Here is a 26,745-nt window from a genome sequence, read left to right on the forward strand (position 1 = left end):
CAGCTCCATATTGCAGTTGCGGGGGATCATTGCTACGTAGGCTATTAGGGCTGGTCTACATGACATTTTTCCAAAGGCGTTATTAAATGTTTTCAGCCCACTCACCGAGCCAATTGCCCTGGTCTTCAAGGCCTCTATATGAATTTTCTATCTCAAGGACTGTTCAAACGAGACTCCAAGATATTTATGTTCATCAACAAGTTCCAAACTCTCTGCGCCTAGGTGCCAATTAAATTTGCTTTTAGATTTTTCAAAGCAAAGTATCCTAGTTTTATCCTTATTTACCACTAGTTTATTCCACCTACAATAATCCTCAAACTTGTCTAATTTTCTTTGCAGGCCTATTTCTGTCTGGTCTAAAATCACAGGATCGTCTGCATACAGGAGATAAGCCACATGTTTACCATTCATCTTAGGGCTAAACCAATTTGCAGTAGCTAAGGTCATTGGTAGATCGGTGACAACTAAAGAAAAGAGTAAAGGGGCTAAAACACATCCCTGTCTTAACCCATTATTCACTTGTATTTTTTGTGTTAATATCCCCGCAGTATCCATAATCACCTGGGCACAGTTGCTCCTATGTGGGTTCTGAATCAGTCTTATTCAGTCTTTTGGGATATCTAATTTTTCCAAAGTCTCCCAAAGGCGTTTCCTATCTCCCAGATCCAAAGCTGCACAAAAGTCTACAAAGCAGCAGAATAAGCTCCCATTCTGCTCCACAGACTTGCATGCAATAGACCAAACCGAAAAACAGTGGTCAATTGCTGAGTGCCGTTCCTTAAACCCCCCCTGTTCAGGTGGTACTATGTCATTAAGGTCTGAAAAATCTTTTAACATTCCTAGGATTACTTTTGCAAACACATTTTCGGCCACATCCATGAGATTCATCAGCCTATAATTTTTGGGGCTTTTATATCTCCCTTTTTATGTATCGCCCTGATAATTGCACCTCTCCAGCTTTCAGGTATAATCCCTGTATTCAAAATTCTATCATACAACCTATACAATAACTCCGCCTACCAATCTGGGTGAGTTTATATAATTATTGCTGGCATATTGTCAGGTCCAGCAGCTCAGGTGAGGTTTAATCTTGCCATAATATCTCTAATGTTACTTAATGTAAACATAGATCTTATATCCTCCTCGCCCACCTTCTCCCAAGGAGTTACTTGTTTTCACCCTCGTCTCCACCTTTTTACCATATATCTCCTCCAAGTGGTCCACCTAAGCCTCTTCCTCTACCACACAGATCATTTTTCCCTGGGTTTTCCCTGACACCTCTTGTACAAGTTTCCAAAAGTTTTATATGTTTTTACTTTCTATTGCCTCGAACAGAAGTCTCCAGCACTTCTCTTAATTTTCTCTTTTCTGGTCTCTAATCACATTTTTATACCTACGCCTTAACTTCATCAGCACATTTTGGCTTTCTTGGCCATACCTTATTTTGAGGTTTCTCTCCCCTTTCCTTATCTGTGCCTTTAGAACCTTACATTCCTCAGTAAACCATTTTTGCTTTGATTATTCATTTTTTTTTGCATTTCTTCTTCCCTTACCTTTTAAGACTACTCTAAGGCACTGTACCACCTGTTCAATGGTATTCTCATACCCTTCCGGATGGGTCTCCAAGCTGTCACTTAATAATATCTTTTGCTGTAAATTTGACAATTTTTCCATATGCTCTTTGGTTAATCTAGTGGTCGGCCGTCTAGGATGGTCAATCTTAACGAGAATCATCTTTTCCCTTTGAATAACTTTTCCTCTCCTCAGTTTTATTTTCAGCGAATGGTGATCACTTCCCTTTTCTGAGCCCACTATTAAGTCCCTTATTTTGTCAAAGTTCCAAGCAGGCATAAACATATAATCAATTGGGCCTAACTGTTGGCCACTCTTAAAAGTCAGTTGTGCTGGCCAAACCTCACCTACCCACCCATTTCAACAGACTATACCTTTAGAGCCTAAATCAGTTCCCAGCACTATATCCTAATGTGATCCTTTAGTTCTTGGGAATGTTGCCATCTTTATATTAAATAATTTTAGCATTTATTTGGGTCCACTATCCAATTTAATTGGGTTCAGTCTGTGATTCAATTCCCCCATCAATATAAGAATATCTTTTGGATAACTTTCACACAGTCAGTCAATGTCCTCTTTCATCCTTCCCATTTCCTGCCTATAATTCTTAGATCCCTCCCCTGTATATAGGCGTTAACTATTATCAGCTTTTCAATCGTTAAGAATGGGTCCTGAGGCTCCAGCTTACATGCTACCAGCCATTTACATCTTCCTGATAATGGTGTCACCCTACTAGCCATTCTAGTTGATATTAGGACCCCCTGTAAGTCATCCTTGCTGACCTTTTGCTGCAGACTTATAAACCGGGACATATCCTTCTATTATTGGGGTCACATCGCACAGCCAGGTTTCTTGCAGACACGCAATTGCATGGGTATGTCTTATATTTTTAAAGGCTCCAGATTTTGATATTTTGCTTAAGCCATTAATATTCCAAAGAAGAATCCCTAGGCTCTGCGATGTCCCCATGTCCTGACCTATTTCACTTAGCCACCCCCCCTCTCTCTGGGTTGGTGTAATATAATTCAAGGACATATCTCCACAGTTTTTATCCCTCCATCATTTTACCTTCCTCGCCCCGGGGACTATGATTTCTGTACCTTCCTTTCCATCCAGCTCCTGGTCAATTAATCTTATTTGTCTTTGCCCTAGCACGCATGGTGGCTCAGGAACACTGATCTTTAATTATTTGTTGTAGGTAGTTCTGCATTAGGGACTACCCTTATTCCTTCCTTGTCCAACTCCTTTTCTTCTTTTTTTATTGTAGACTCTACTAAGCCAGAGTACATCAGGGCTTTGGTGACCCACTTCCCGGTTTTATTTTCAATAAAACCTACTTGCCGAAGGTCGTTTGCCCCTGTTTCATTTAGGCTAGCACATTTAGAGAAGGTTAGCAATAGCTGTGATTGATTTAATGAGTGTAGTTTCCTTAATCCTTTACCCCCTTCCCTATAGCTTAATGCGTCCAAGTACAACCATAGACTTTCCCCTCTTTATTCTTCTTTTCTTGTCTTTTTTCTGTGCCTTCGTTTTTCATTTCCCTCGTCCACGCAGTTGAGTTTCAACTAATCATTCCTTATCCAACCAATTATCTTTCCTTATTGGCAGTCTACTTGGGTCTCCAATCTCCAGCCCACTTCATTAATACTTTTCTGATCTTAATTGTATTTTCTTTCCTTTTTCATTTTCATCCTTCATTGTGGGCTTTAGCTTTTCCTGAGTTTTCTGGTACTTATTTTTTGTACGCAGATTTTCTAATTTCTTAAGACTACTATAATGAGCCCTAACGCTGGCACTGTTCTTTTTTTCTAATGATTTCTCCCTCCCTTTTATGTTCCTAACTACCCTTCTCACTCTAGGTATGTATTGTTTGTAACTGGTTGCCTCTCCAGATTTCTTTACAAGCATTGGGCACTTTGAGACGTATAAACTGTGACCCCCTACTGTATGTGTAGCTTGCTCTCCCAGCTCGTTGTTTATATCTTCGCTCCCTTCTGGTCTAACTATAGAAGGCATATATTCTCGAATTTGTTCCAACTTGCCCACAAAATTAACTGTTACTGTTCTTTTTGAGATTTCAGGATATAGTTATTCATCATGAATACTTCCAACAGTCCTTGTAGAGTCTTTTGCAGAATCACCATCACATCCAACATAGTTGAAGAAGGGGTCTAGGTTGGGGGTAGAGTCAAATACTGAGCTTACAGTTTCCACGCTAACACTTTTCAGGTTTCACTCGTGTCTCACCTTCTGCCCCCATGATTGGACTCATTACTCACCAATCCTGAGATGCTATTCGCTGAAGGTCCCACCTTCTCTTTCTGTTGATATGGACTTCCGCCTGTCGGAATTGTGAATAGACGTGATCAATGATCGGTTGGTAGTAATAGCGAGGTCTAACTTTGGTGGGAGCGGACAGTCTAACCCGACATCGATTTGGGCCATTAGTTGCTGCTCCTTCGCACTTATGCCCGGGCTTGGCATAGTCTCTTTTCTTTTAAAATGTTGGCTCACAAAGTTCTTGATAGGGTTTTAAGAGGCTGACCCTCCTCCCTTCTCATCTTGCAGAGGGCATTCCTGGGTTATTCTGCTATTGATCTGACATTTTTTACTTTACCTTTTGAGGCTGCCTAAGCTTCATCAACTGGGTCATTTCTCGTGGCGTCTATTGACTGGCCAGTGTCTTTCCACAATTTGCCTCTGCTAGGTGTCATTGCCGCTACTTGCAACCCTTCTTCCTTAAACTTCTCTAAGGGCACCTACTACACTTTTGCATTGTCTAGATTAGCTTACTCTGCTTGGTTACGGCTCAAATGACACTAACATTTTTTTACTTAAAAACCACACTTCCACTTACTTCTGCTGTGCCTGTTTGCCTACACGCCTGTATGTTTTGCCCTCTCCTCTCACTGCCACCACCCAATTTTGCAGTTTCCGCCAATCTTTTCTGATGCTAAAATGGTAGGCTTTTTAATCCAAAATTTTGTAGGCAGTCATAGGCAATTATGGGAGCTTATTGACTGATTTGCCGTTTTTTTTTCAGGTAATCCGGTCTCTAACGGTATACTTCGTTAGTAGATGCTGCTTTTTGCCTGCTCTACCTCATAGCCCCCCTCCGTCGGGGGAGCTGAGGGATATTGCACTGCCCTGCCTACAGCGTTCGCTCCATGCCTTTCCCAAAAATCTTTTTCCCGGGCTTCCCAGGGCTTGGGGTCGACAACCGATGAAGAATTAGAAACTTTCTTTTCTTAAGTTGATTCTGGAATATACGTAAATTTCAGTTTACAGAACGCTGGCGTCCGCGTTCAATGCTGCAGGGGGCAGGGAACGAGCATGACAAGGCATACATGCATGATGCAAGTCAGGCTACAGCTTGGCAACAGGGGAGGTACGGCTTCCCAACCTGAAATTGACCAGAGATTTACTCATGTCAGGGGTAGAGGGAGTTCTATTTCTAGTGTCGGATAGGGATAGAAAATAAATCCGGACACCAAAATAAAAGTGGCCTTGATTATCAAGTGAAGTCAGATCTTTTAAAGGTGGCCTAAATTTCCAATTCACAGCCATTTTGAACTTGTAAAGACAAGCTTTTATATGTGTTTTGCAAGATTTGTATGACTGCATGAATTCGTGTTTGATGTAGCTTGATGTAGCCAATGTTTGTGGCAATACCAGAGGAACAAATCGGCCCAACAGATCATAAAACAGGCCCACAAGCAACCAAAAAGACTGCTAGGTTGTCATATAGGCCAATCAGACCCTGTCCATTTCAAAGGTGAGGAAGGAAAGGGAACAACCAAAAATTGGTGTAGATGTAGGAAAAGGGGTTTCTCCACACCGGAATGTTTTTTCCAATGGAAGAAAGCCATTTAAATATAACGGTGCCATTGCACGAGTGCACTGGAATTTCACCATGTTTCGTTATACAAAGCATGCAATTATGCATTGGGTAAAATGCCTCTGCCAAATAGAAAATGGGAATTCCATTGATGTTTCCAGGATTACTCCTGAAAGCTGCAACTGGGAGAAGTTTCCAAGCATAAACCAGAAACGTTTGGAGACTTCCAAAAGTCGTACATCTCCATCCATACTGTGTCACAGACTTGTGGGGGCGATATACAACTTTACTTTATGAACTGGGTCACAAATATTTTTTTCACATTCACCTGTGATGAATAGTGTGGGCTAGCACGTTCCTAATTAATTTTGAGTCCTTTGGTGCACAAGCTCTTTGCATTAAAGCAGGGGCACTCTATATTTTAGTTACAGGGCTCAGCCTTTTAATGAGGTATCTGACCAGCAAACAGTGGTAATCCCCCATACAAAGACCTAGGAGTACGTATCATTGAGGTTAAGTCGTTATGTCTATCATGAAACTGGGTTTGTTTTAGATATTTAAATTTGACGTGAGCAACCCTACTTAGAACAGATGTGGTTAAAAATGTACAGACTTTCAGGAGCCAAATGTTTCTTTGTTTACAAGTAGGGCTTTAAAAAGTTCGTGAACATAGCCTAACAGAATATGTCTTCTTTTGGCTGACACTCTATATCTCACACAGGTTGAAGGGGTTGCTCCACCTCTTTCTCCATAATCATACATTTAATTGTGGCTATGCATGAACAACTCTCAGATTAAATAGGTTTTACAGGTTCATGTGAACACCAGGGCTATTTGATAAGAGGTTATGGTGAAAAATTGCTCCACCAAGAGTAAGAGTGAATTACACGGAAGTCATTCAATAACTTGCTTAAATTTTTTGTTATTTCATCGGCATTTATATAGTGCTTATCATTTGTATGCCACACTAACATTTTCTGAATGTGAGCATTCTTTGTGTTCTGGGATATTCATCGAGTCAAAGTGGTCTGCTGTAATTTCATTTGTTTGCCTTTCTTATTGTTTAGTGAGCCGTAGTGTATAACGAGGAATGAGGTCATAGTAGACTACTGCAGTTTTTAATCACTGACTACATTATTTAGTGGCTCTCCGCACTTAAGTCCCAGAAATTGTCTCATTGCCACAGCCTCCACCAAAGAACAATTCCCACTAGTCCCCACAGTCATCCTTCAAAAGTGTGACCCTTTCACAGATAACTTCAGAATTCCCACGAAGACCCAAGAATCCACAGGATGGGAAATAGGGTTTCAGGTGTGTTGACCCCACCCTCAATCATCATGATGCGCCCAGTAATAGAAAACTGTGGCTCTACACATCAGAGGCCATTCGCCACAGACCTGATGCCCTCCTTTCAGAAGGGGTCAACTCCATCAGGCTTTCTAGTGCTATGGCTTTAACTTCTAGGCCTCAGCAATGCCCACTGCCACTTTGGCTCCCAGCTCCAGGGAAGCACACAAGCCACATTAGGAAAACCATTGGCATGTGTAAGCCTGACTTCAATGGTTGAATTCATAAAAAGCAATATTTCAGAACAGCGCTACACCCACCCTGTTCCCACTGAACACTACACCAGGAGCCTTCCCCTCTGAGGCAAAGGAGAGAATTCTACAAAAGCAAGCCCCAGCTAAAAGTTATGAGTGATCAAACTGGAAAACCCAAGTGCCTGACCAAGACACCAGGCCTGATTGCCACAGTACCAGCACATAAAGGGCTGTAAAGGGCTGTGAAGGCAGGGGAACACAAATTGCAGCCACAGAAGGACACTGTTGAGTGCCAGCATGGAGGAGGGCCGCAACCAGGGCTGGCTTTAGGGGGTTGCGACCAGTGACACAGCTGCTGGCGCTGTGCTACAGGGTGCTGTGTTTAGAAATTTCCTATGAGTTTATAAGCATTTGCTGCAGAGTTCCTTGTGTGTCCAGCAGTTTTCAATTCATGCATCAATAAAAATATCAAGATAACTCTGGTGATTAATGCTCCTGCTGGAGGGAGATGGAGTTTTAAATTGGCTTATAATTAATAGCAATCTGTTATTTTCTTCAGATTTCTTCCAGGAGGGAACTGCCTACCTTCCGATATTTATAGGCAATGGGAATAGCAGTATAGCTGACTTCATACTGTTATCTTCAGACCTCGCACCTTTAATTATAGACTCTAAGGATCTAACCAACTCCACAAGTAGTGACAACCTTTTGTTAATTAGCTCCAATTAGGATCTGCATGGGAACAAAGATACCAATGTGTTTAAAAATCTAAGCTATTCTTCAAACAAGGTAGTACAAATTAAATGGGATAAAGCTGATCCAACTAAATATTTTACTAAACTTATAGTAGCAAATAGAGACAAGATCTATACTTGTTTATGAGCTGATGCCCATCATGGGGAAGTACTGAGTAGCTCTGAGGAGGTCTGCCACTCTTTCTCCAGTATGCTGACATCCAACAAAACCCCAAAGACCACCCCTATTCACATATGGCTTAATACTGTATGCTCGACTGCACATAGACACTTCAGATCTATCAGAAAAACTTCACTCCGTAACAGAGAGGCCATTAGAATAGCTAGACACACATATATGCTGATATTAGAGCAGCCCAAGGAAGAATTAAGAGGGGTGATTTGGGAAGATATGAGGGCAGCGACTCAAACTAGGGACTCAAAGGCTTTTTCAGAAATTGTTTATCAACCGTACTTCAATGAGCACAGCATGCCAAAGATAGAGTGTCATATCTACTCTTATCAGTGGGTAAATCATTTTCCTACGGTGTTTGACCAAGAGAGTGTTACACTGACCCAGACTGACCATACAAATCCTCCTATCTTCAACCCTGATAATGCCTTTAGTATAAGTAAAATGACTAAAATCATTGACATGTCAAAAGTTATACTAAAATGAGCGGTAGGCAAAGCACCCGACCTGGTGGTGTCCCTATTGATATTTTTAGGCAGAACTCTGCGCTGCGGGCACTGTTAATAACTAATGTTTTCTGTTCTGTAATAAACGGAGATCTGTCAAAGTCATGGGTGAATCCATAATAATAGCCATCTTCAAAAAGGGAGATAGGAGCCAGCCAAGTTTCTATCACTATATATAGCTTTCGGATTCCACCACAAAAAAGTAGGAAAGGTTATCCTCCAAAAATTAGAGGACTGGGCATACCACAATAATTTTTTTTTAGAAGTTCAATACAGCTTCCATCCTGGCACTATGATAGTAGAACAATCTTCAAACGTATCCCTATTAATCAAGATACTTGTCAAGGCCAGGAGACGTTCATTACATATGGCTTTCATGGACCTCTCCTTTGACATTGACATGGTGAATCGTAGAAAAGTGTGGAACTTGATAGAAAAAATGGGAGTAGACAGCTCTCTCGAGGACCTACTTAGGCATTTGCAGTAGGGGACCTTAGTGAAAGTACATTACGGCCTGGATGGGGAATGTTCTTTTCTGATTAGGTCGGAATCAGAGCATTAGACAAGGATGTATTTTTGCACCTTTTTATTCCTTTTTTTAATAAATGTTCTGGACAGTGAGCTATTATGAAAAGGGAAAGATCAGCTTCAAGTAGGTAACTGCCCCGTTTCCATTCTTTCATATACTGTTGATGCAGTTCTTATCGTAAAAACTTCAAATTGCCTTCAAATTTTAAAAGAATTGTGTTATCCCTTTTATGAATGATCTTTAGTTAAAAGTTAATCACTTGAAATCCTTTGTTATGACTAGTAGCCCATAAAATACTAGATCTAAATTGCAGGTGATACAGTGGCCCACAGTTGCCAAAGTCAAACATTTGAACTATTTAGGCATCATCTTGACCTCAATGTAAAGAGCACAGGGCAAAGGGAGCAATATTTAGGTTTGCAAAAAGGTTAGGCCATAAGTCCATTAAAGAGATGATCCAGATTTACAAAAGTAAATGGGATCCTCAGGGATGAGAATGTGAGTTTCATCAATCCAGGGATCCTGCAAAGCCTAGAAAACTGTTTTTTGTGCATGTTGATTTCAGTCCCCAATAGTGTTACAAGTTATAGCATTCACTATGAATTGGGGATTTCCTATATCGAGAACACCTTGAATACCACCTTTGCGTATCTGGCTCAAGATTTTGTATACTCCCGGGCCAGTTTTTCACATTTAATACTCAGGATTGTATTGACTTGGACAAAATTGACTAGCTTCCATGGCGATCTTACTTTAAGCACGTTTTTTTGTGCTGAAGATATCAAAACTTTTTTTATACCTCTGACATAATAAATAAAAATTCCAAGGCACATGCCAAATACTTGTTTTTTAAACACAGACCTGAAGTCCAGGTGATCCACTTACAATCGATGGATACGATCAGCAAATATTCTTTAATTTCTACAACTGTAGGGCTCGAACCATGTTTAGTTTGGATATCAAATTGACAACATAGATTTTGTCTCAGTCATTTCTAGCTATGCACAGTGCATTTTTAGTAGCTTTCCCTCAGCAAGGAACCTGGTTCTCTGTCCTACCCAGCTGTCATTGTGACAGTATGTGCCCCCAATCTACTGCACATTTCATGATTTTTTATAGGTTTTTCAGAATGCCTAGACTTTCATTTTGTTCCAATTATGTGAGCAGAAAATATTAGGTCTTACAAGTTAGCTTAACAGTTTTTACAGCATCTAGAGTTATGATCTATCTGTTGTGCAACTATTAGTTTCATACGCTGGGCACTAATAATTAGAAAAAAAAGTATGCCGCTTAGAACTAAATGAAGGTATGCTGCAATTGAGGTCCTGGGCGTATGTATCAGATGGAGTATTAAGAATATGTTTTTTTTAACATTTCTATCATTTTTCAAATTTTGTTTGCATTATTGTAATTGAGGCTTTTCTAGAACATGTATAAAAAGGATTGTGATGATGGCATGTAAGTGAATCATTGCTGCTTTTACCTATGCTTTTTAAATTGTTGACGTGCACTTTTATGGCAATAGCTAAAAAAAGATATTAGACTGACTGGTGTGCCTGCTGCAAAGAATGTGTATCATGCAGATCATAGAGCTGTATTTTATGTGGATAACTCAATGGGTTACTAAGATCGTTTTGTTACTTGCAGTTCATAAGTTACAATCCTTATTAAGCCCAGTGAACTATGAACTGTTTTCAAAGAGCTGCATGCAAATCGCATGGTAGAGGTTAGAGCATGGGTAGTCGCAAACATTTTCCTCTCTGTGGCATGCTTGAGGGTCACTCTGATGCCAGCAGGGTAGGGTCGGGGAGATGAAAGATGGACATAGGGGTACGCGAAGCAGATACATGGTGTGGACTACAAACCAAGCCTTTACGTGACTTCTGTCAGCCACCAACGCTCTATTCTCATGCACCAAAAATGAAAGTCAAAACATTAACTTCTAATGTAAAATGTGAGAGGGAAAGAGATACTCATCTGGTGACTAAATTGCAAAATTTGAAACCAGAAAACCTGGTATCAGTCCTGGCTTTCCCACTTGACCGAACAAATTGTGTGATCCTAGGACATTGGTTAATTTCCCCTTGCCTGCCTCCTTTTTCTTCATTACCACATATGAAAGCCCCTTGAAATACAGTGGTTGAGGATGTGTGTTGTACAAAACCTTCTTCTGTTTTATGCAATAAACTATAATGTTGTTCCAATTAAATAACAACCAAGACTACACACAAGGTGCATCTGACAAATGACTTGTCTCTTGGTTCACTTATGGCATTGCTTTCAGAATGGGGGCAGCATGAATGGTTCCAAGATCATGTTTGAAAACTATCACTGCTAATAAAGGCCTCTCAATGCAGTGATGTAATCTGATCCAAAAAAAACTCTCATGCATGTTAATAAAAAAGACTGAAGTTTGCAGAGTTTATCATGTTTTTTTCATGTTTAGTGCAAGATGTTTTTCAAAACTAAAGGTGTTCCTAAAGTTGTCTAGGACACCTTCTTTGCTTCTTTAGTTTATGAGTAAATAATATATGCCCGTTTTACAGGCCCCCCGGCCGTACCGTTATAAATTCTGAGTGCCATGACACTCTGCGATGATATAAGTAGTGCTAAATATAACAAATTAAATGCTTTTGAGAGAGGGGCTATGGCGAGCTAAGGGGCACTGTTGGCAGATAGTAGTGAGGAAATCTATAGAAGGAGGTCCAGAAGGGGTGACAAAAAAGATTGTCGCACCAGGGACCACATGCACTAAATCCGGCTCTGGCCACAACAAGTAACACGGGCAACAGGAGAGAGCACACAAAAGCGAGCATGGGTTGAGAGACAGCCCGGGAAGTGAATACAAAAAAGAGCAATCCAGCAATAGGAATAAGGAAGAGTAAAACACAGCGCTGTACACAAGAAGAGAGGATGGGCTTTGGGCAACGGGGAGTGGAGACTTATGTCCACTGGATCCCAGGAGAGACCCAATTCCAACCATATTGAAAATGGCCATATTGGGAGAGAATAAAACGAACATGCTTTAAACATTATGAGAAATGTGCAAACTGTGTCATTTTCCAAAGGTTGGCCCAATATGCACTCTGCCCCAATATGCACTTTGCCCCAAAACGTAATGTTACAGTGTCAAACCAATTAAATGGTCTTCAAAATGGTGTTTCCCACATCAGTGTCACAAGTGCAATACAGTTAAGTAAAGGCAGGGAAATGTGAAATCCAGCCGGGCAATACATGTGGAAATATATACTTTTATTTTTAATAGGTCACCACAAGCCAGTCCACACATATCCCCCAAAAGCCAACATCCAGTTTATACAGTGCAGCTCCAGGGCACACAATTCCTATCTATATATTGACTGTCCATTTGTTTGTGAATAAAAGCTCATTTAAATTAAAGGGCAATTATAGAGGTTTTGCTTCTACAGATATTTAACTATACAGGAGAATGGTCACCGATATTGTATTTATAAAAATGTATTCATATAGGAGGATGTAGTCTTTAAGTGTAAGTGTGTGCTGGTTGAATATTGGAGTCTTCATCAGCATTGGCTGAGCCAGGCTGCTTTGGGCTCCAGCTCAAGCTAGGAAATGAGTCCCTCTCCTCCTTTGCTGGGTAGAATAATATAGCCATAATTAGGGAGTATTAGCATCTTCAGATTCCTTTCCCTTGGTGCCACTGCACCGCTGCACTAATAATAGCTGCGCTCTTGTTTGTTAGGCCTCAAAAATATTTAAATCTTGTTGTAACCTGTTCACCCACTTTGTTGAATGCGAGATCAGAGCACTATTTACCGACATCATTAAGGCGTCTCATAATTTATAAAATACTGATTCTTTTATGGGTTGATATGCTACGAAATGGATTGAAAAGGAGACTGTAATATATTTAATGTACATTAGTAATAAGGTGAAATACAACATATTACCAGAAGCTCAAGTCTGATGCACAAAACAGTTTTGCTCATCTCCATATCATTTGGATCATGGCACTATTCCATTTATATGCAACTGGAGCGGGAAGCTCTGGTGTGATATTAGATACTATTTGTTCATGGAAGGACATTCAAGTTTAAATGATGGAAACTAAAACAATGACTGAATCAAAAATTAGCTGCTTGAAACACTTCATTGGCTAAAGAAGGCATGAGTCAGTACAATACAAGCAAAAGGAAAGGTAATATTTGTATTTTTTTTAAATGATGTTTATTTTCCTTCTGTAGACTGCCAGCCCGGCTTGCACAGAGTTGGAGATAGTCATGTTGGACTGGCTGGCGAAGATGATCCATTTACCCAAAGATTTTTTAGCTGGGGGTGACGGAGATGGTGGCGGAGTGATTCAGGTAGGTAGAAACAACAAAGAAGAAACATAAAAGAAACCCACAGGTCACTCATTAATGGCTTCCTCAAAACTAACAGGCACCTGAAACAATAAACAGCAATTTTTTGGGAAAATATGTTTTAATCAACCAAGTTCAAGTGAAAATTGGTCATGCTGTTTCACTCTTCTTCCTACTTACTTTGCTGGTGTGGAGCAACCACTTGCATGATAAAAGCCAAATCTAGAGTTGTGTCTGTTTGCTTCAATTTAATGTATAAAAGTAAGTTTGCATCAATTGAGGGAGTGCAACATATGGGACTATGTCTTTCTTGAACGAGGCTAGAACAGGGGTCTCCAACGAGTAGCTGGTGAGCTACTGTAGCTCTTGAGATAACTCTGAGTAGCTCACCTATGTGCAACCCAGCTTATTGAATTAGAAGGATTTTGCTTGGTTGAATTAATATACATAAAAGAAATTGAAATTACACTGCACTAATAATATTAGTAGCTGTTAATGTGTTTTATTGAAATTAAGTAGCTCTCAATACAAAAAAGGTTGGAGACCCCTGGTAGAATAATAAGTAATTTGTGCAACGTACTTAGCAACACAGTTTTGCCATGTATCTATTCCGTATTTATTTAGACCCTGTGATTACCAAACTTATTTTTTACCCATTTAGTATCCCATGAATGAAGAAAGGCAGACCAGTCCTTGCTGGAACTCAAATCTGTGTCCTGCAGTTTTAACACAACTGACGAGCAAGCCCTTGACCCATAGAACTTTTGTAACTGGCCCAGACAGCCGGTTAGATAGTATTTATTGTCCAATCTTCAATTTTCCTTAGGGCATATCTATAGAGAAAGTTCCTCCTGAAGCATTATGGTGTGTCCGATTCTTTTGGGCTAGAATTACAAGTTTTCCCTCTTGGGTTCCGTAAATTCATTGTTATCAAAGGGTAGGATAGGCTGCTTTGCGCAACTTAGGAATGTGCTTGTGCAGCCCTACATCCCTATGCTCAAATCATGTTAGTAAGGTAGTAGTACTCCCCGTTTTTACTTCAGTCAGTCTCTCACCATGGGGAGGCATAGGTGCTGAGACTACCCCATAGTAACTTCCTAGTTTGGAGACCTAAAGCCTTAGTCTAGGCTCAGTAGTGTTAAGTTGTACTGTTTCTTATTATTAAAAGTGCTTTCTTCCACTCCTCCTCTTTCTAGGTGTATGCTGCATACCTAGTCACGGTATCAGTATCAATCAATACTGTCTATAATAGGTTAAGCATTTGCTCTTTCAGTGGGCCATCAAACATGGAGTTTGTTTCGATTCAATATCATATACATCTAAGCCGACGACTCCTAGCACCTGGATACCCTTAGGGGTGATAATTCTTGCATTACAAATCTGGAATTAATTATTAATTAATTGATTGGTTAAGTGATAGACCTGTAGAACAATCCACTCCAGTGCATGGATAACAGTAACTAGGGGTTGATTCCACGTATCCCCTCTCAGATATCCTACAAATTTGTACTGCATTTTTCATAATCTCTTTCGTGCCAGATACTTACCTCTGTGTCATACCTCACCCATGATCTGTGGATGATGAACTACCCATCTGCTTAGGTCAACCTTTCTAGTTAATAACATAGATGGCGCGCACACCGTCAAGCTAGTTGCATCTGGTTATTATATCCTCTACATCGATTTTCTCTCTTTTGCAGAGTCATGGTAGTCACCTGAGGCTAAGTAAGACCTCCCTTAGAGCATAATGAAACATATCTTCATTTCAATTTCTACCTACATACTTAATGTCTGGTTTTAGCATTTTGACACTCACTACATGAGTGGCTTCGGAGATAACATCTTTCATCCGTCCCCCTCTCACAGTAATTTGCCCCGTCTAAATGGTCACCATTGCACTGCAACCAAAGAAGTATGCTGCTGCATTGCTCCCGTGTAGAAAAGCATGTTGAAATACAGACTTTAAAAATATAGATCACAAGCTTAAATATTCAGGAATGTAGACTGCTAAAATAAACACCATGCAAACATATATACCTACAAAAAGTTCGACTGGTTACAAATTCCTGATTCTTGCCAAGTCAAACTTCTGAAGGACTGGGTTAAATTGATATTTTGATTCTAATCGCAGCATATTCGGGAACAATTGCAACACTCTGTTTCCAGGAAGGAATGAGAGATGTAGCCGCCTGGAAGAAAAACAGCTGCCTGAAGTTCAACTCGGGGAAGACCGAGGTCCTCATCCTTTGACCCTCCACCTCTGCCTGGGACAACACCTGGTGGCCCTCTGTCCTCGGGAGTCCGCCCACCCTGACAGACAACACACGGAACCTCAGCATCATCCTTGACTCCTCCCTCAATATGACCCACCAGATCAACTCCATCGCCTCCACCAGCTTCAACTGCCTCCGGATCATCTGCAAGACCTTCAAATGGATACCCCCAGAATGCAGAAAAACCGTTACCCACATACTCATAACCCACAGATTGGACTACAGCAACGCCCTCTACACCGGAATCATCAGAACTCTCCTACACAGGCTACAGACCATCCAGAACGCCGCAGCCAAACTCGTCCTCTGAACACCACGGCACAAACACATGACCCAACACCTACTTGAACTCCATTAGCTCCCCTTCGAGAAGAGGGTTACCTTCAAACTGCTCACCCACTCATTTAAATCCCTCCACATCATTGGACCCAAATACCTCAATGAGAGAGTCTCCTTCACAAGAGGAACCTCCCGCCCACAGACCTTGCCCTTGCAGAGATCCCCCGCCCGCATCCGCAGAACTAGAGCAGGAGGTGAGCTTACTCCTACGTCGCAGCCAAAGCCTGGAATGAGCTCCCTGTGAACATCAGACACTCTCCACACCTTCAGGAAGAAGCTCAATACCTGGCTTTTCGATTGAACCGGAGCTGAACCCCCCCCCCCGCCTCCACCCCAGTGCCTTGAGCACCTTACGGGTGAGAAGCGTGCTTTATAATCACCTGATTGATTGATTGCCTGAGGGATTACGTGTGTCTGTATTTGTGAGTATTTTGTCACCGTTTCCAATGACAATCCTCCCCATGCCCAAAATGTAGCTCTACTGGTACAAATAAGAAAGTTTGAGGCTGAACCAAATACTAGAGGGAAGAGGTAATTGGATTGAAAGAGAGAAAGAGAGAGAGAGAGAGAGAGAGAGAGAGAGAGAGAGAGAGAGAGAGAGAGAGAGAGAGAGAGAAACAACCAGAAGTCCAAGGTCTTCTGCGGCACCACTCTCTCAAGTATTGCATCTTTCATCACAGTAAAGGGCATAAACAAATGTTTTGTGGCAAAGTTAGTATCACTTGTAATAATGAGAGTTTGCAGCTATGGTGTGAAAACACAGGATACTCACTAGCTTCAAGATGGAGGGCCACAGTGAATCTAAACCCAGCAGAAGGGGAGCAAACAAGCGATGGTCCACTACCAGGTGAAGGGAGCAGGTAAAAAGCACCTCAATATGACAAAGTCATAACTAAGTCAAATATTCAAGGTCAGTCAAATTGGCAAAGGTCTGGTAACTGAGTAAACCGTAGAGGGAGAAAATCACAAGGGCGAGGGAAGGTAATCGCAAATAAACTCAACAGCAAGCAAAATGCCAGTACAACAGGGAAGGTTGGCAGGTAGCTTCCATTTATCTTAGGACATCTAAATTATGGCACTGTCTGACTTGACCTGGAAGTATTGACCCCTGGCCTGAGCAGGTCTGCTTATCATGGCGCCCCAGCCTCTAGAGTCTGATCTACCTTGGTCTTAAATGGAAAGACCTCTGAGGTTTACTTACAGCAGTCCTTGACTCTAAATGGCCTGCTGATTCCTGTGAAGGCTCATGCTAATAGTTTTATATATAAATGTATTTCATCTACCACTTGGCTCCCTTCCTCTCCCGTTAAGCGCTGCTTTTTCCTTGGTCGTGTTACTCCTGCGGTTGAGCCAACCGCTGACAATTACAACAGGTTTCCCCAGTCCTGGGGAGGATTTGGAGTCGCAGAAAAAACGGAATCAATCGCTTACTTTAGTGAAAGTCTTGTATTTATTTCATAAATCCATTGGGGGATCAAAATCAAAAACAACCAACGCGTTTCGACAGCGTCCGCTGTCTTGATCACGGTCAGTTTGTGCTCAGCGCTCACAAGTTTTAAGGACAATACAACATTGAGGTTTACGCCCCTATGGTCACATGGTCTATCCCGCAATTAGTTGGAATTATGGGACTAGTAGTTCCTGGCAATGCTATGCTTAAGGTACTAATTTTACAATTTTCCAACGAAAAACCATATGGGGGTCATCACTTTACATAAGTGTTGTACATTGTCCAAAACATAATTTCGCTTTAAACAACAGAAAGTACTGCCCTCCGCTGGGCGAAACATTAGTAAACAAACAAATATTTACATTTATTTACAAACAGTACTGCCCTCTAGTGGGCGATTGAAGATCTGTTGGCACTTGGGTTTAAAATGTATTTGAATATTTTTGTATGGGCTTTATATGTTTTGAGTGGGCACTGCTGATTCTTTTGCACACAGTGTTGGGACTTGTGTTATGTACGCACGAGCACATTACAACTTTACCTACACCGATTCATGCCTATAAAAAAAAGCATTGTCAGTCAAGCCCAAAGTGTATTGTTCATATTGTTACTTAATGCCAGTCAGCGTTTATTATTGTCTTTCATTGGCATCCATGTTAAAAGATGGAAAAAACAGAAAAGGCAGTGCTATATCAAGTGGTAATTACCATGCTGTTTAAACGTGTTAGGGAAATTGCACTGTGATTGTAAGTGAAAGCTGGAATCGTTACTAACAAAAAGATGAACAGAAGTTTGACCCTGGGTCCACTACCAGGTGAAGCGAGCCATCGGCAATAATGCCTCTCCAGCGGGGGTCACCATAGCAACCAATGTCCATCTGCCAGAGATGAGGATTTATTATAACAGGCACGGCCCGGGGTGAAAAGGGGAACGAATAGAGAGCAACGTGATCCCTTTATAGAAAATGTAAACAAGCTGAGCTTCGATGCCTGTCATGCGTGCTTTTCTATGAAGAACAGCAGGATAGCTTGTTTTTTAGTTTACGATCCTTAGTCATCTGGTAATTTAAAATGTCACAACAAAAGATGCATCATATTTATAGAAGTTTGAGCAGATGTTTTGAAACAAAAAGGTTGATTTGAAATGCTACTATGGCCTATCTCCTAATTTAAGAACTGCCTGCTTTAAAACAATGAGGTTTGAAAGCAGATGAGATATGAAAGAAATATTCCATTTGCACTTTTAAATTCACAAACCGGCTCTTTGATCTGAGAAAGTAAATTGCTGACCTGCAAAACTTCACTATCTCCAGAAGTAAGCAGAAGTTGTGAGCATTTATTCCTCCTTCCATCCAGGTAAATCCCCTGACAGCAGAGATCCCTGACCTGATCAATAAAACTATTGATGATGCGTACATCACCATGTGATTATGAATGTACATGATACTTTGCTGCCTGGTAAAAAAGAAAAAAAGACTATAAACTAGCCTTGAGAAAGCCCTGGCACGACTTGCCAAACAGGGTGAAACACGTGTCGGCTTTTCTGTCTTTTGTTGTAAGAATTAACTGCGTAATGGATCAATGAAAAATGCGCTAAAATGGATGAAACCTTGTGATAACACTAATAAAAAGAACTCTGCTCACACAAACCAATTGGCACTGTGGTATGTCTAACAACTAAGGAAAATCTACCCCTTGATGGGAATAAATGAAAATATTGGAGGAATAAACGCTCGCAACTTCTGTTTACCTTTGTTCTTTAGGGGCTGGAGAGGTCCAGAGCTTTGAGCCAACTTTCCTCCAAGTAAAGCGTATTTGGGAAACATATCCAGTCTCGGGATTCCTGGACCATATTTTTTCTTCTCTACTATCTCCAGAAGTAGTTCCATAAACATCAGAGCTTGTAACCGACTGCATTTAGTACAATAGGTGGTGATCAGGCTGACGTTGAACACAGCACTAGAAATACACTGCACTACATGTGCGGTGTAGTAAAGGTGCCTTTGGTTCCAATTGCCACAGTTTGCTAGTACAAAATAGCCATAATATAGTTCATTGGCCTCCTTATCCAACGGTAACTGGTTGCACTGGTTGCACTGCATGCATTGCACTAATGGTAACTACAGCTCCTGGATTAGATCAGCCACGACCTAGGCCATCGGGGACTTCTGCATTACCTGTCTCTCTATGGCTGTGTGCCCTGCTCTGCTTAGTGCTAACTAGCCTTGCTCCCTTGACATCTCCTGGTGTACATTATGTCAAAGAGAGTAGATAATTCTGAAGCATGCTCAGCTGCAATGCAGGTTTATATAGTACTAATGCATGCAGTATGAGTTACATATAACATCGGCTGAGGGATCGTCTTATCCAATAACCAGAAGGACATCTACTAATTTAAAAGGCTGGCATGGGGATGACTCTCTATTTAAAATTAATCTGCTCTACAGAGTACCTTGGAGGCTCATGTTGAATACACTTGCTGACCGCCTCCCCCACAGGAACACCGCGCAGTTTTAGCTCGTGAATATTATCCCAGAGAAAGCAGAAAGAAGAAAAAAGGCGTTGAAGTGAAGGTAGGCATGACCAGTTGGTTAAATTCATATCTGAAATAAGTCAGCGCTGCCCATCCCTGTCTTTGGCGTGCTCATAACCTGCCAGGAGGTATCATAAAGCATGTGGTTTGTCAGAGGCGCAACTTTGGTGGGGGAGGGGCTAATACAATTTTCGGGGGGGGCGGGCTTAATTCTTCCAGCAATAGGCAGAGTGGAGATGCAGGGGCTCTAAGAAGGAGTGAAAAAACACAACAAAGCCTCGTTAACAAGTAAATGGTCTTTTAAAGCCCGGGAAGCTGTCTTAGTCCAGGCTGACACACACGACGGCAGGGAGGGGGGGGGGGGAGACTGAAGCCCATTGAGCCCAATGGGTGTTGCGCGCCTGCTCTTTGTGCCACATTTCCAGCAAATGATGTTTGCTGATTACATTTGATCAATCCAGTGAAGTGTAGGGGCGCACAAAACTTGCAAATCTAACTTTTAGAAACCTTGTGTAGTTGGAAAAAAAAGTTGCCATCTTTACCGTCATCACGATGCTTGCAAAGTTTTATAAATACTTTGATAAACACAATAGCGGTAGCGTCAAAATACAAAAGAAGCAGTGATCATAAATGGCATAGCGCAGCGTATGAAGTCAGAAAATTGTCATGTGCCTAAATTGCAAAATCATTGTGGACTAATACTAAGGGGTATATTTACAAGCCCAATTCGCCACCGGAGCGTCACTTTTTTTGATGATCCGGTGGTGTAGCACCATTTCCCATATTTATAAGGTGGCGCATTGCCACTTAACGTGGCTTAACACCACCTTGTGAATAGGCCCCTTTTCACATTAGTCATTTGTGACAAAGGGGTGTGCAATAGATGTTGCAGTGGGCGTTCCACCGCAACAACCATTGCTTTTTGACACTGCTCAAGATTTACAAGGCTGAGGGCAGCACCAAAAACTAATGCCAGGGAATGCCTAGTCTTAGCATGGTGATACGTGGAGAAATATCAATGTCTCCTCCTATTTTGCTCTTTCCGTGTGTGCTGCATTCTGCAGCACACACAGAAAGAGCAAATTGCCGGAATTATTTTTTTGTGCAGAAAGGTGTCCCTTCCTGCACAGAAACAATCGCCCCTGCAGCACAGGCACCCATACCACATGGCGGCAGGGTGCCTGTGCTGGCACTAGGCACCTTTTTTTACGCCAGCACAAGGGCAAACACAGGGGTGTGGCACATTCTTGTGAGTACAGCGCCTCTCTGAGTTTAAAAAATGTTGCATAGCCCCAGGCTTCAATTTTTTTTTGTAAATATGCCACTAAGACTGAAAGGTAAAGGCCTCTGAAGGTGAATCAGGAGAGCAGACTTCCACCGTTAGTAGAGAAACACAAGGGCCGTGTTATTGGGCTAAGTCATTATGAGAGATGCACAGAGCAAGGCTTCCATCCAGTGTCATCAGGGGAGACCCGTACTTTGTTCTGCCATGCCATTTCATAAGCAAATTTGAACGGTATAGGTTTCATATTGTAAACGTGTGAACAAATAATAATGGAGAAGTGTTTACATTGATGTACTTGCCAAAAAACATACAAAGTGACTTTACACTCTCTGACAAAAAAATAGGAAAGGGTGCTAAATTGTATGAAAACTCCTTGCCAAATACCATAGACAGGAACTTTACACTGTTGGGCCTCCGACAAAATAAGAACAGGTTTTAAACTGTGGATTCTGACAAATTCAACAGGAAGGGATTTTAAGTTGTGAATTCAGGCATATGCAATAGGAAGAGGTTTTACAATGTGTACTTCATGACTAACACCATAGGAAAAGGCTTCACTTGTTTGAACAATTCGACACATACAATAGGAATGGGTTTTACATAGTGATGTCAAACAGATGAAATAGAAAGTGTTTGTATATGGTGAAATCTATGAGAAATACAATAGGAAGTGGACTTACATTGTGAGCTCTCTGACAAATGCAATACTACTGTATTTACTGCAATAAATGCATATGCCCTTCTTCATTTTGTGATATGAAGAAAGGGGAAACACAATAACAACTTGAAAGCTTGGTACGTACATCAAACACAAACAGTAGTTCCCAAAGGACATGCCTCATTCATGATTCAGAGCAGTTGATTGAATGGATCGAGATGGTATGAACAACAGACCAGCTGGAGCACTTAATTCAGCTTGTTAGCAACAGTGTACTTGTATAGCAAAGTAGATATTGGCACACAATGAATAAAGGAAAATATGTAATTGTTTATGCAAATGTTAATTAAATACTAATAGGGATTAAATAAAAGCATGCATTTAAATATGCCAAGCAATATATTCAATAATGCCACAAAACAGTCAGGCTCACTAAATGTGCTACTTATTCATATATATAATATATGTAAGTCTTGTATATGTAATTTGAAATATCTTATTTTATTTGCCATTATTTCCTATAGGGATTTATTTTTAAATCACAGTCTTCATTATTTTCTACGAGAGTGTGTTGCAGTACCTGTGAGTAAAAGGTCGCTTGATCCCCGCGCTCCTATACGCGGACGACGCAGTCATTCTAGCTCGCACCCCCAACGAACTGCAGAAATCTCTAACCAAATATGCAGACTTCATGGGGGCTTTGGATCTGCGTATCAACATCAAAAAAACGTTTGTTATGGTAGCTGGCGGATCAAGAAAAGCAACCAAGTCGATCTTTCTGAATGGTGAAAAAATTGAAAAGACCTCACAATACCCGTACCTAGGCATCATGATCGATGACGCCCTAAATTGGAAAGCGGCGGTTGAGACCAGGAGGCATCTCTTCAAAAGAGCAATCATGGCGCTGATAAAATTCTCCAACAAACTGGGAAAAAGAGCACCAGTAGAACTGCTTCAGATCTACGCCGCAAAATGCCAATCTATTGCATTATATGGAGCAGGGACTTGGGGCCACGTTTCCTCCAGCTCAATACAAAAAGAAGAGAACATCTTCATCAGTTTCCTTCTCTCAATTCCTAGAGGCACTTCCACCTACGCCTCACATTTAGAGCTGGGAATCTCTCACATCGAAGACTTAATAAAAATTCAACCTCTCCTGCTCTGGAGGCGAGCCTGGCTGTCGGAAAAAAACACCCTGACTAAAAGTATCCTACAGCACACTATGGATCTGGACCACACTCATAAAATCGCATGGCTCTCGTACGTTAGACACTTTTTTACTGATTTGGGCCTACAAAAGTACTTTTACACCCCAGAAACCTTGAGAGAAACTTCCAAAAAAGAACTGAAACGACTTGCGTTGGGCCATTTGGAATCACTGAGACTGACTACGCAGATCACAAAAAAATCTGTTACCCACGCAATTATGACCCAGCAGTCCTTGAGAATTCAGTTATATCTGACCATGGAGCTAACAGTTTACGAGAAAATGCTCTTAACAAGATTCAGAATGAATCTTTTTTTCAGGCTAGTGACTTTCCCTGATAAAAACAACTGGAATGTACAGATAGACCCATGTCCATGCGACGACCTTTCCCAACAGTCCACCATACACACAGTATTGTTCTGTAAGTTTTATCATCCCCATCGGAAAATTTGGTTAATTCCCCTACTTAAAAAATGGGGCTTCAGACAATGTCGCCCAGCCATGCTGGCACTCCAAACCTTGGACTCTGAGTGTACTGTCTATTATGTTCTAAACTTCTTAAAGTGTATTATGAGGCATAGAAACAACTTGTAAAACAGTGGACTAATTTGTATTAATATTTGAAAATGCAACATTTTTTAAAACGTCTATTCTAAATCGTACTTTTTAAACAATTCCAATTATTAATTTTGTATTATGTGATATCTTTTATGGTTTTGCAAATGCTAAAAAACCGAATAAAGATATTATTATTATTTACCTGTGAGTACCTGTGAGTGGCGCTAAACTTACTCCAAGGCTGTGCTGGAGTACATTTATAAATGTGTTGGACCCTTACTGGCTGTGGTAACAATTGGCGAACTCTTGTGTTGTATTTGCATGCCCCTCCGTACCCCTCCTTACCCCTCCCTAAACCTTCCCTGTTGCCCTCCCATTTAGCAGCAAGTATTTTTCATTTTCCAACCACTCCCCCAAGCACCTCCTATACCTAATACCAAAACATATTTCTATGTGTGCAGAGACCATCATAACCTGGGACCTTTGTATAGAAAAGTATAGAGGTAGGTGGAGGTTTCTACATGTAGGTTTGGAAATATCATCTTGTGTGCTGGAGTAGTGCTAAGGTCGTACTGCTAAAAGTACTGCCAAGTGCAGTTTGTGAATTGGTCCCTTTGAATCTTCCTAAAATGCATTATTGGGGTCTCTAGACAGGCAATTGATCATTGTTAGATCTAAGGGTCTCTAGTTGGCAATGGTATTCACCTTTGTCCAAATAGGGACCCTTACTTCTGAATCAGGATAAGGGGATTACACTCCTAAATAACCCCTGCTCATCCCCTTGGTAGCTTGGCATGAGCAGACAGGCTTATCTCACAGGCAGTGTGTTAAACATTTGCGAATATACACAGTAATACAGTGAAAACACTACAGATGGACACAACACAGGTTTATAAAAATAAGTATTCTTTATATAGACTTAACACAAGACCACAAACAACAAAAATCCACAATACTATAGTTAAGATTGACTTAAAGTTGGTAAAAGTTACTTAGTTCAAGTTGATGATAAATGCGACAAAGTTCTCAACAAAGTACCTAGATGCATAACGCAAAGTGAACAAAAGGCTCACGAAAGGGTAGATGCGATGGTTCCGTGACCTGGGGGAAAGGATGCGTCGTGCATCAATGCTTGCGCAGAATATGGGATGCGCCGTGATCCTTACCGGTTTACGGAGGTGAAGCGTAGATTCTCGGCCTGCGGGACCGTTGGGATGCGCAAGATGGCGCCTTGATGCGATGCGATGATCCGGTTGCAATGCGAGAAGATGGCGCCCTTGATGCGACGATGCGATGGCGCTGCGATGATGATACGTAGGTGCCCTGGCAGCCTTGCGACGACTCTGTACTTTCGACCCGCGACAGGCCCTGTGACACGCTTCTCTGGTGATTCGATGGCGACTCTCTCGATGGAGTCATGCTTCTCTGGTGATGCGACAGCAGGCGGCTTTGACGAAGACACGCTTCCAGGGCGATGCGGCGGTGGCATGCTTCTCAGGCGATGCGACGATCTCCGCTGCTGCAGCGACACGCTTCCCCGCGATGCGTCGTGCTTCCAGCTCCCAGCGACAAGCAAATCTCTGTAGATAGAATTCCCAGCAAGGAAATTCACAGGGGGAGCTGGTAGTGAAGGCTTTTGTCCCTGAGACTTCAGCAGGAGGCAGGCACATGTTCAAGCCCTTGGAGAATATTCTGTAGATGATGAAAGCCCTTAAAAAGTTCCTTCTCCTTTCCCTTGGCAATGAAGCAACCACTACAGGCCAATCCAGCAAAGAGCACACTGGCAGAGGGACAGTCCAACTCCTGCAGCTTCCTTGGTTCTTCTCCTTGGCAAAAGGTTTCTTGTTCCCAGAAGTGATCTAAAGTTATTGGGTCTGAGTCCCAATATTTATACCCCAAAATCCTTTGTTCTCTGAAGGCAGAGAGGCATGTGCCTAGTCCAAACCAGTTCCTGAGCACTCTCTTTACAGGACTTTCTCAGTGCAGGGCAGAAACATCAGATGCCCCACAGGAGGTGGAGCCAGCATTTTAGAGGGAAGGCCCAGTCCTATTCAGGTCCCAGTTGCAACTACTCCCTCCCATCAAGATGCAGATATCTCTATTAACCACTGGGCTGCCCAGTCTGTCTCCTGGAATCCCCCAGCCATGTCACTCATAAACTCCAGACAAGGAATACACAACCTAGCAAGCCAGGCCTGGACAGTTAGGCAAGAATATACCTACTTTCTAAAAGTGGCATTTTCAAACACAGAATATTAAAACCAACTTTACTAAAAGATGCATTTTATCATTCTGAGTTCAGGCCTACTAAATTCGAATTTCTACCATGTTCCCTTAGTCAGTTAGGATTATAAGAATGTAATAATCTAACTGCCCATTATGGCCTATGGAGAAGAATTAGCCTTGCAATGATGAAAAACAAAATTGGCTGTAATTCACTATTAGGACATGCTACACACACCAGGGCATGTCCTTGTGTAATAATGTTCTTTACACTTCATGATGTGCATATATATGTTAGACCTTACATAGGTATAGGGCTCATTCTAAGTGTTATTGTGTTCTTTTAAGTAGCTCCATGGAGCTTCACCTTGGTGATAGAATTCTAGGAATGATAAGAAGTCAGTTGCACCTGACTACTCTGTCCTGATGGATGGGATTTTCTTACTGCTTAATAAATTCAACTTATTTCAACTTTTACATCATATTCCCTGAATTTTGTTGGATCTTTCACCTACCTTATACTTACAAGGCACCCTGCCCTTGAGCCTACCATAGTGGTGTCTGATATGAAGCAAAGTGAAGGTTTAGCAACTGGCAAGTGGGTGCACTGGCCAAGTCGACATGGCAGTGACAGACTGCACACAGGCCTTGCAATAGCAAGCCTGAGACACACTTTACATGCTGCTTCTGTGGGTGGCACTGATAGAGCGCGCAGGTCGCCCGGCTCTGAGTTTACCAGATTTTCACGCACTTGGGCCCATGACGTGATTAAGACACTAATTTGTGAGTCGGGCGAGTTTACACACCACTATCAGTACTTTGTATGTGTCTTCTTTAACACTATTACCATGGCACCTGACTTACCACAGGTACATATCCTCACAATGAATCAGGAGCTAGTTGTAGACAGGATACACGATAATCCTAAAAAAACTCTATTCATTCAATAACACTTTGCAATTCTTTA

At 41.6% G+C, this 26,745-nt stretch overlaps 2 protein-coding genes across 3 annotated transcripts in view; both read left to right on the top strand.

Annotated features, from left to right (window-relative positions):
* Positions 1-26,745, top strand: part of LOC147722438 (aromatic-L-amino-acid decarboxylase-like) — a 1,636,613-nt gene that overhangs the window by 1,092,682 nt on the left and 517,186 nt on the right. The window lies entirely within an intron of this gene.
* Positions 1-26,745, top strand: part of LOC147722439 (aromatic-L-amino-acid decarboxylase-like) — a 712,354-nt gene that overhangs the window by 168,395 nt on the left and 517,214 nt on the right. The window contains exon 4 of one of the 2 annotated variants that reach the window (XM_086964959.1): positions 13,137-13,256. The exons of the other annotated variant lie outside the window; for it this stretch is intronic. Coding sequence (XP_086821085.1) covers positions 13,137-13,256 — 120 coding nt within the window. The remainder of the gene's footprint in view (positions 1-13,136; positions 13,257-26,745) is intronic. 2 annotated transcript variants of the gene reach the window in all.

The sequence above is a fragment of the Lissotriton vulgaris genome, chromosome 4_1 (assembly GCF_964263255.1).
Source record: "Lissotriton vulgaris chromosome 4_1, aLisVul1.2, whole genome shotgun sequence".
NCBI classification, from domain to species: Eukaryota; Metazoa; Chordata; class Amphibia; order Caudata; family Salamandridae; genus Lissotriton; species Lissotriton vulgaris.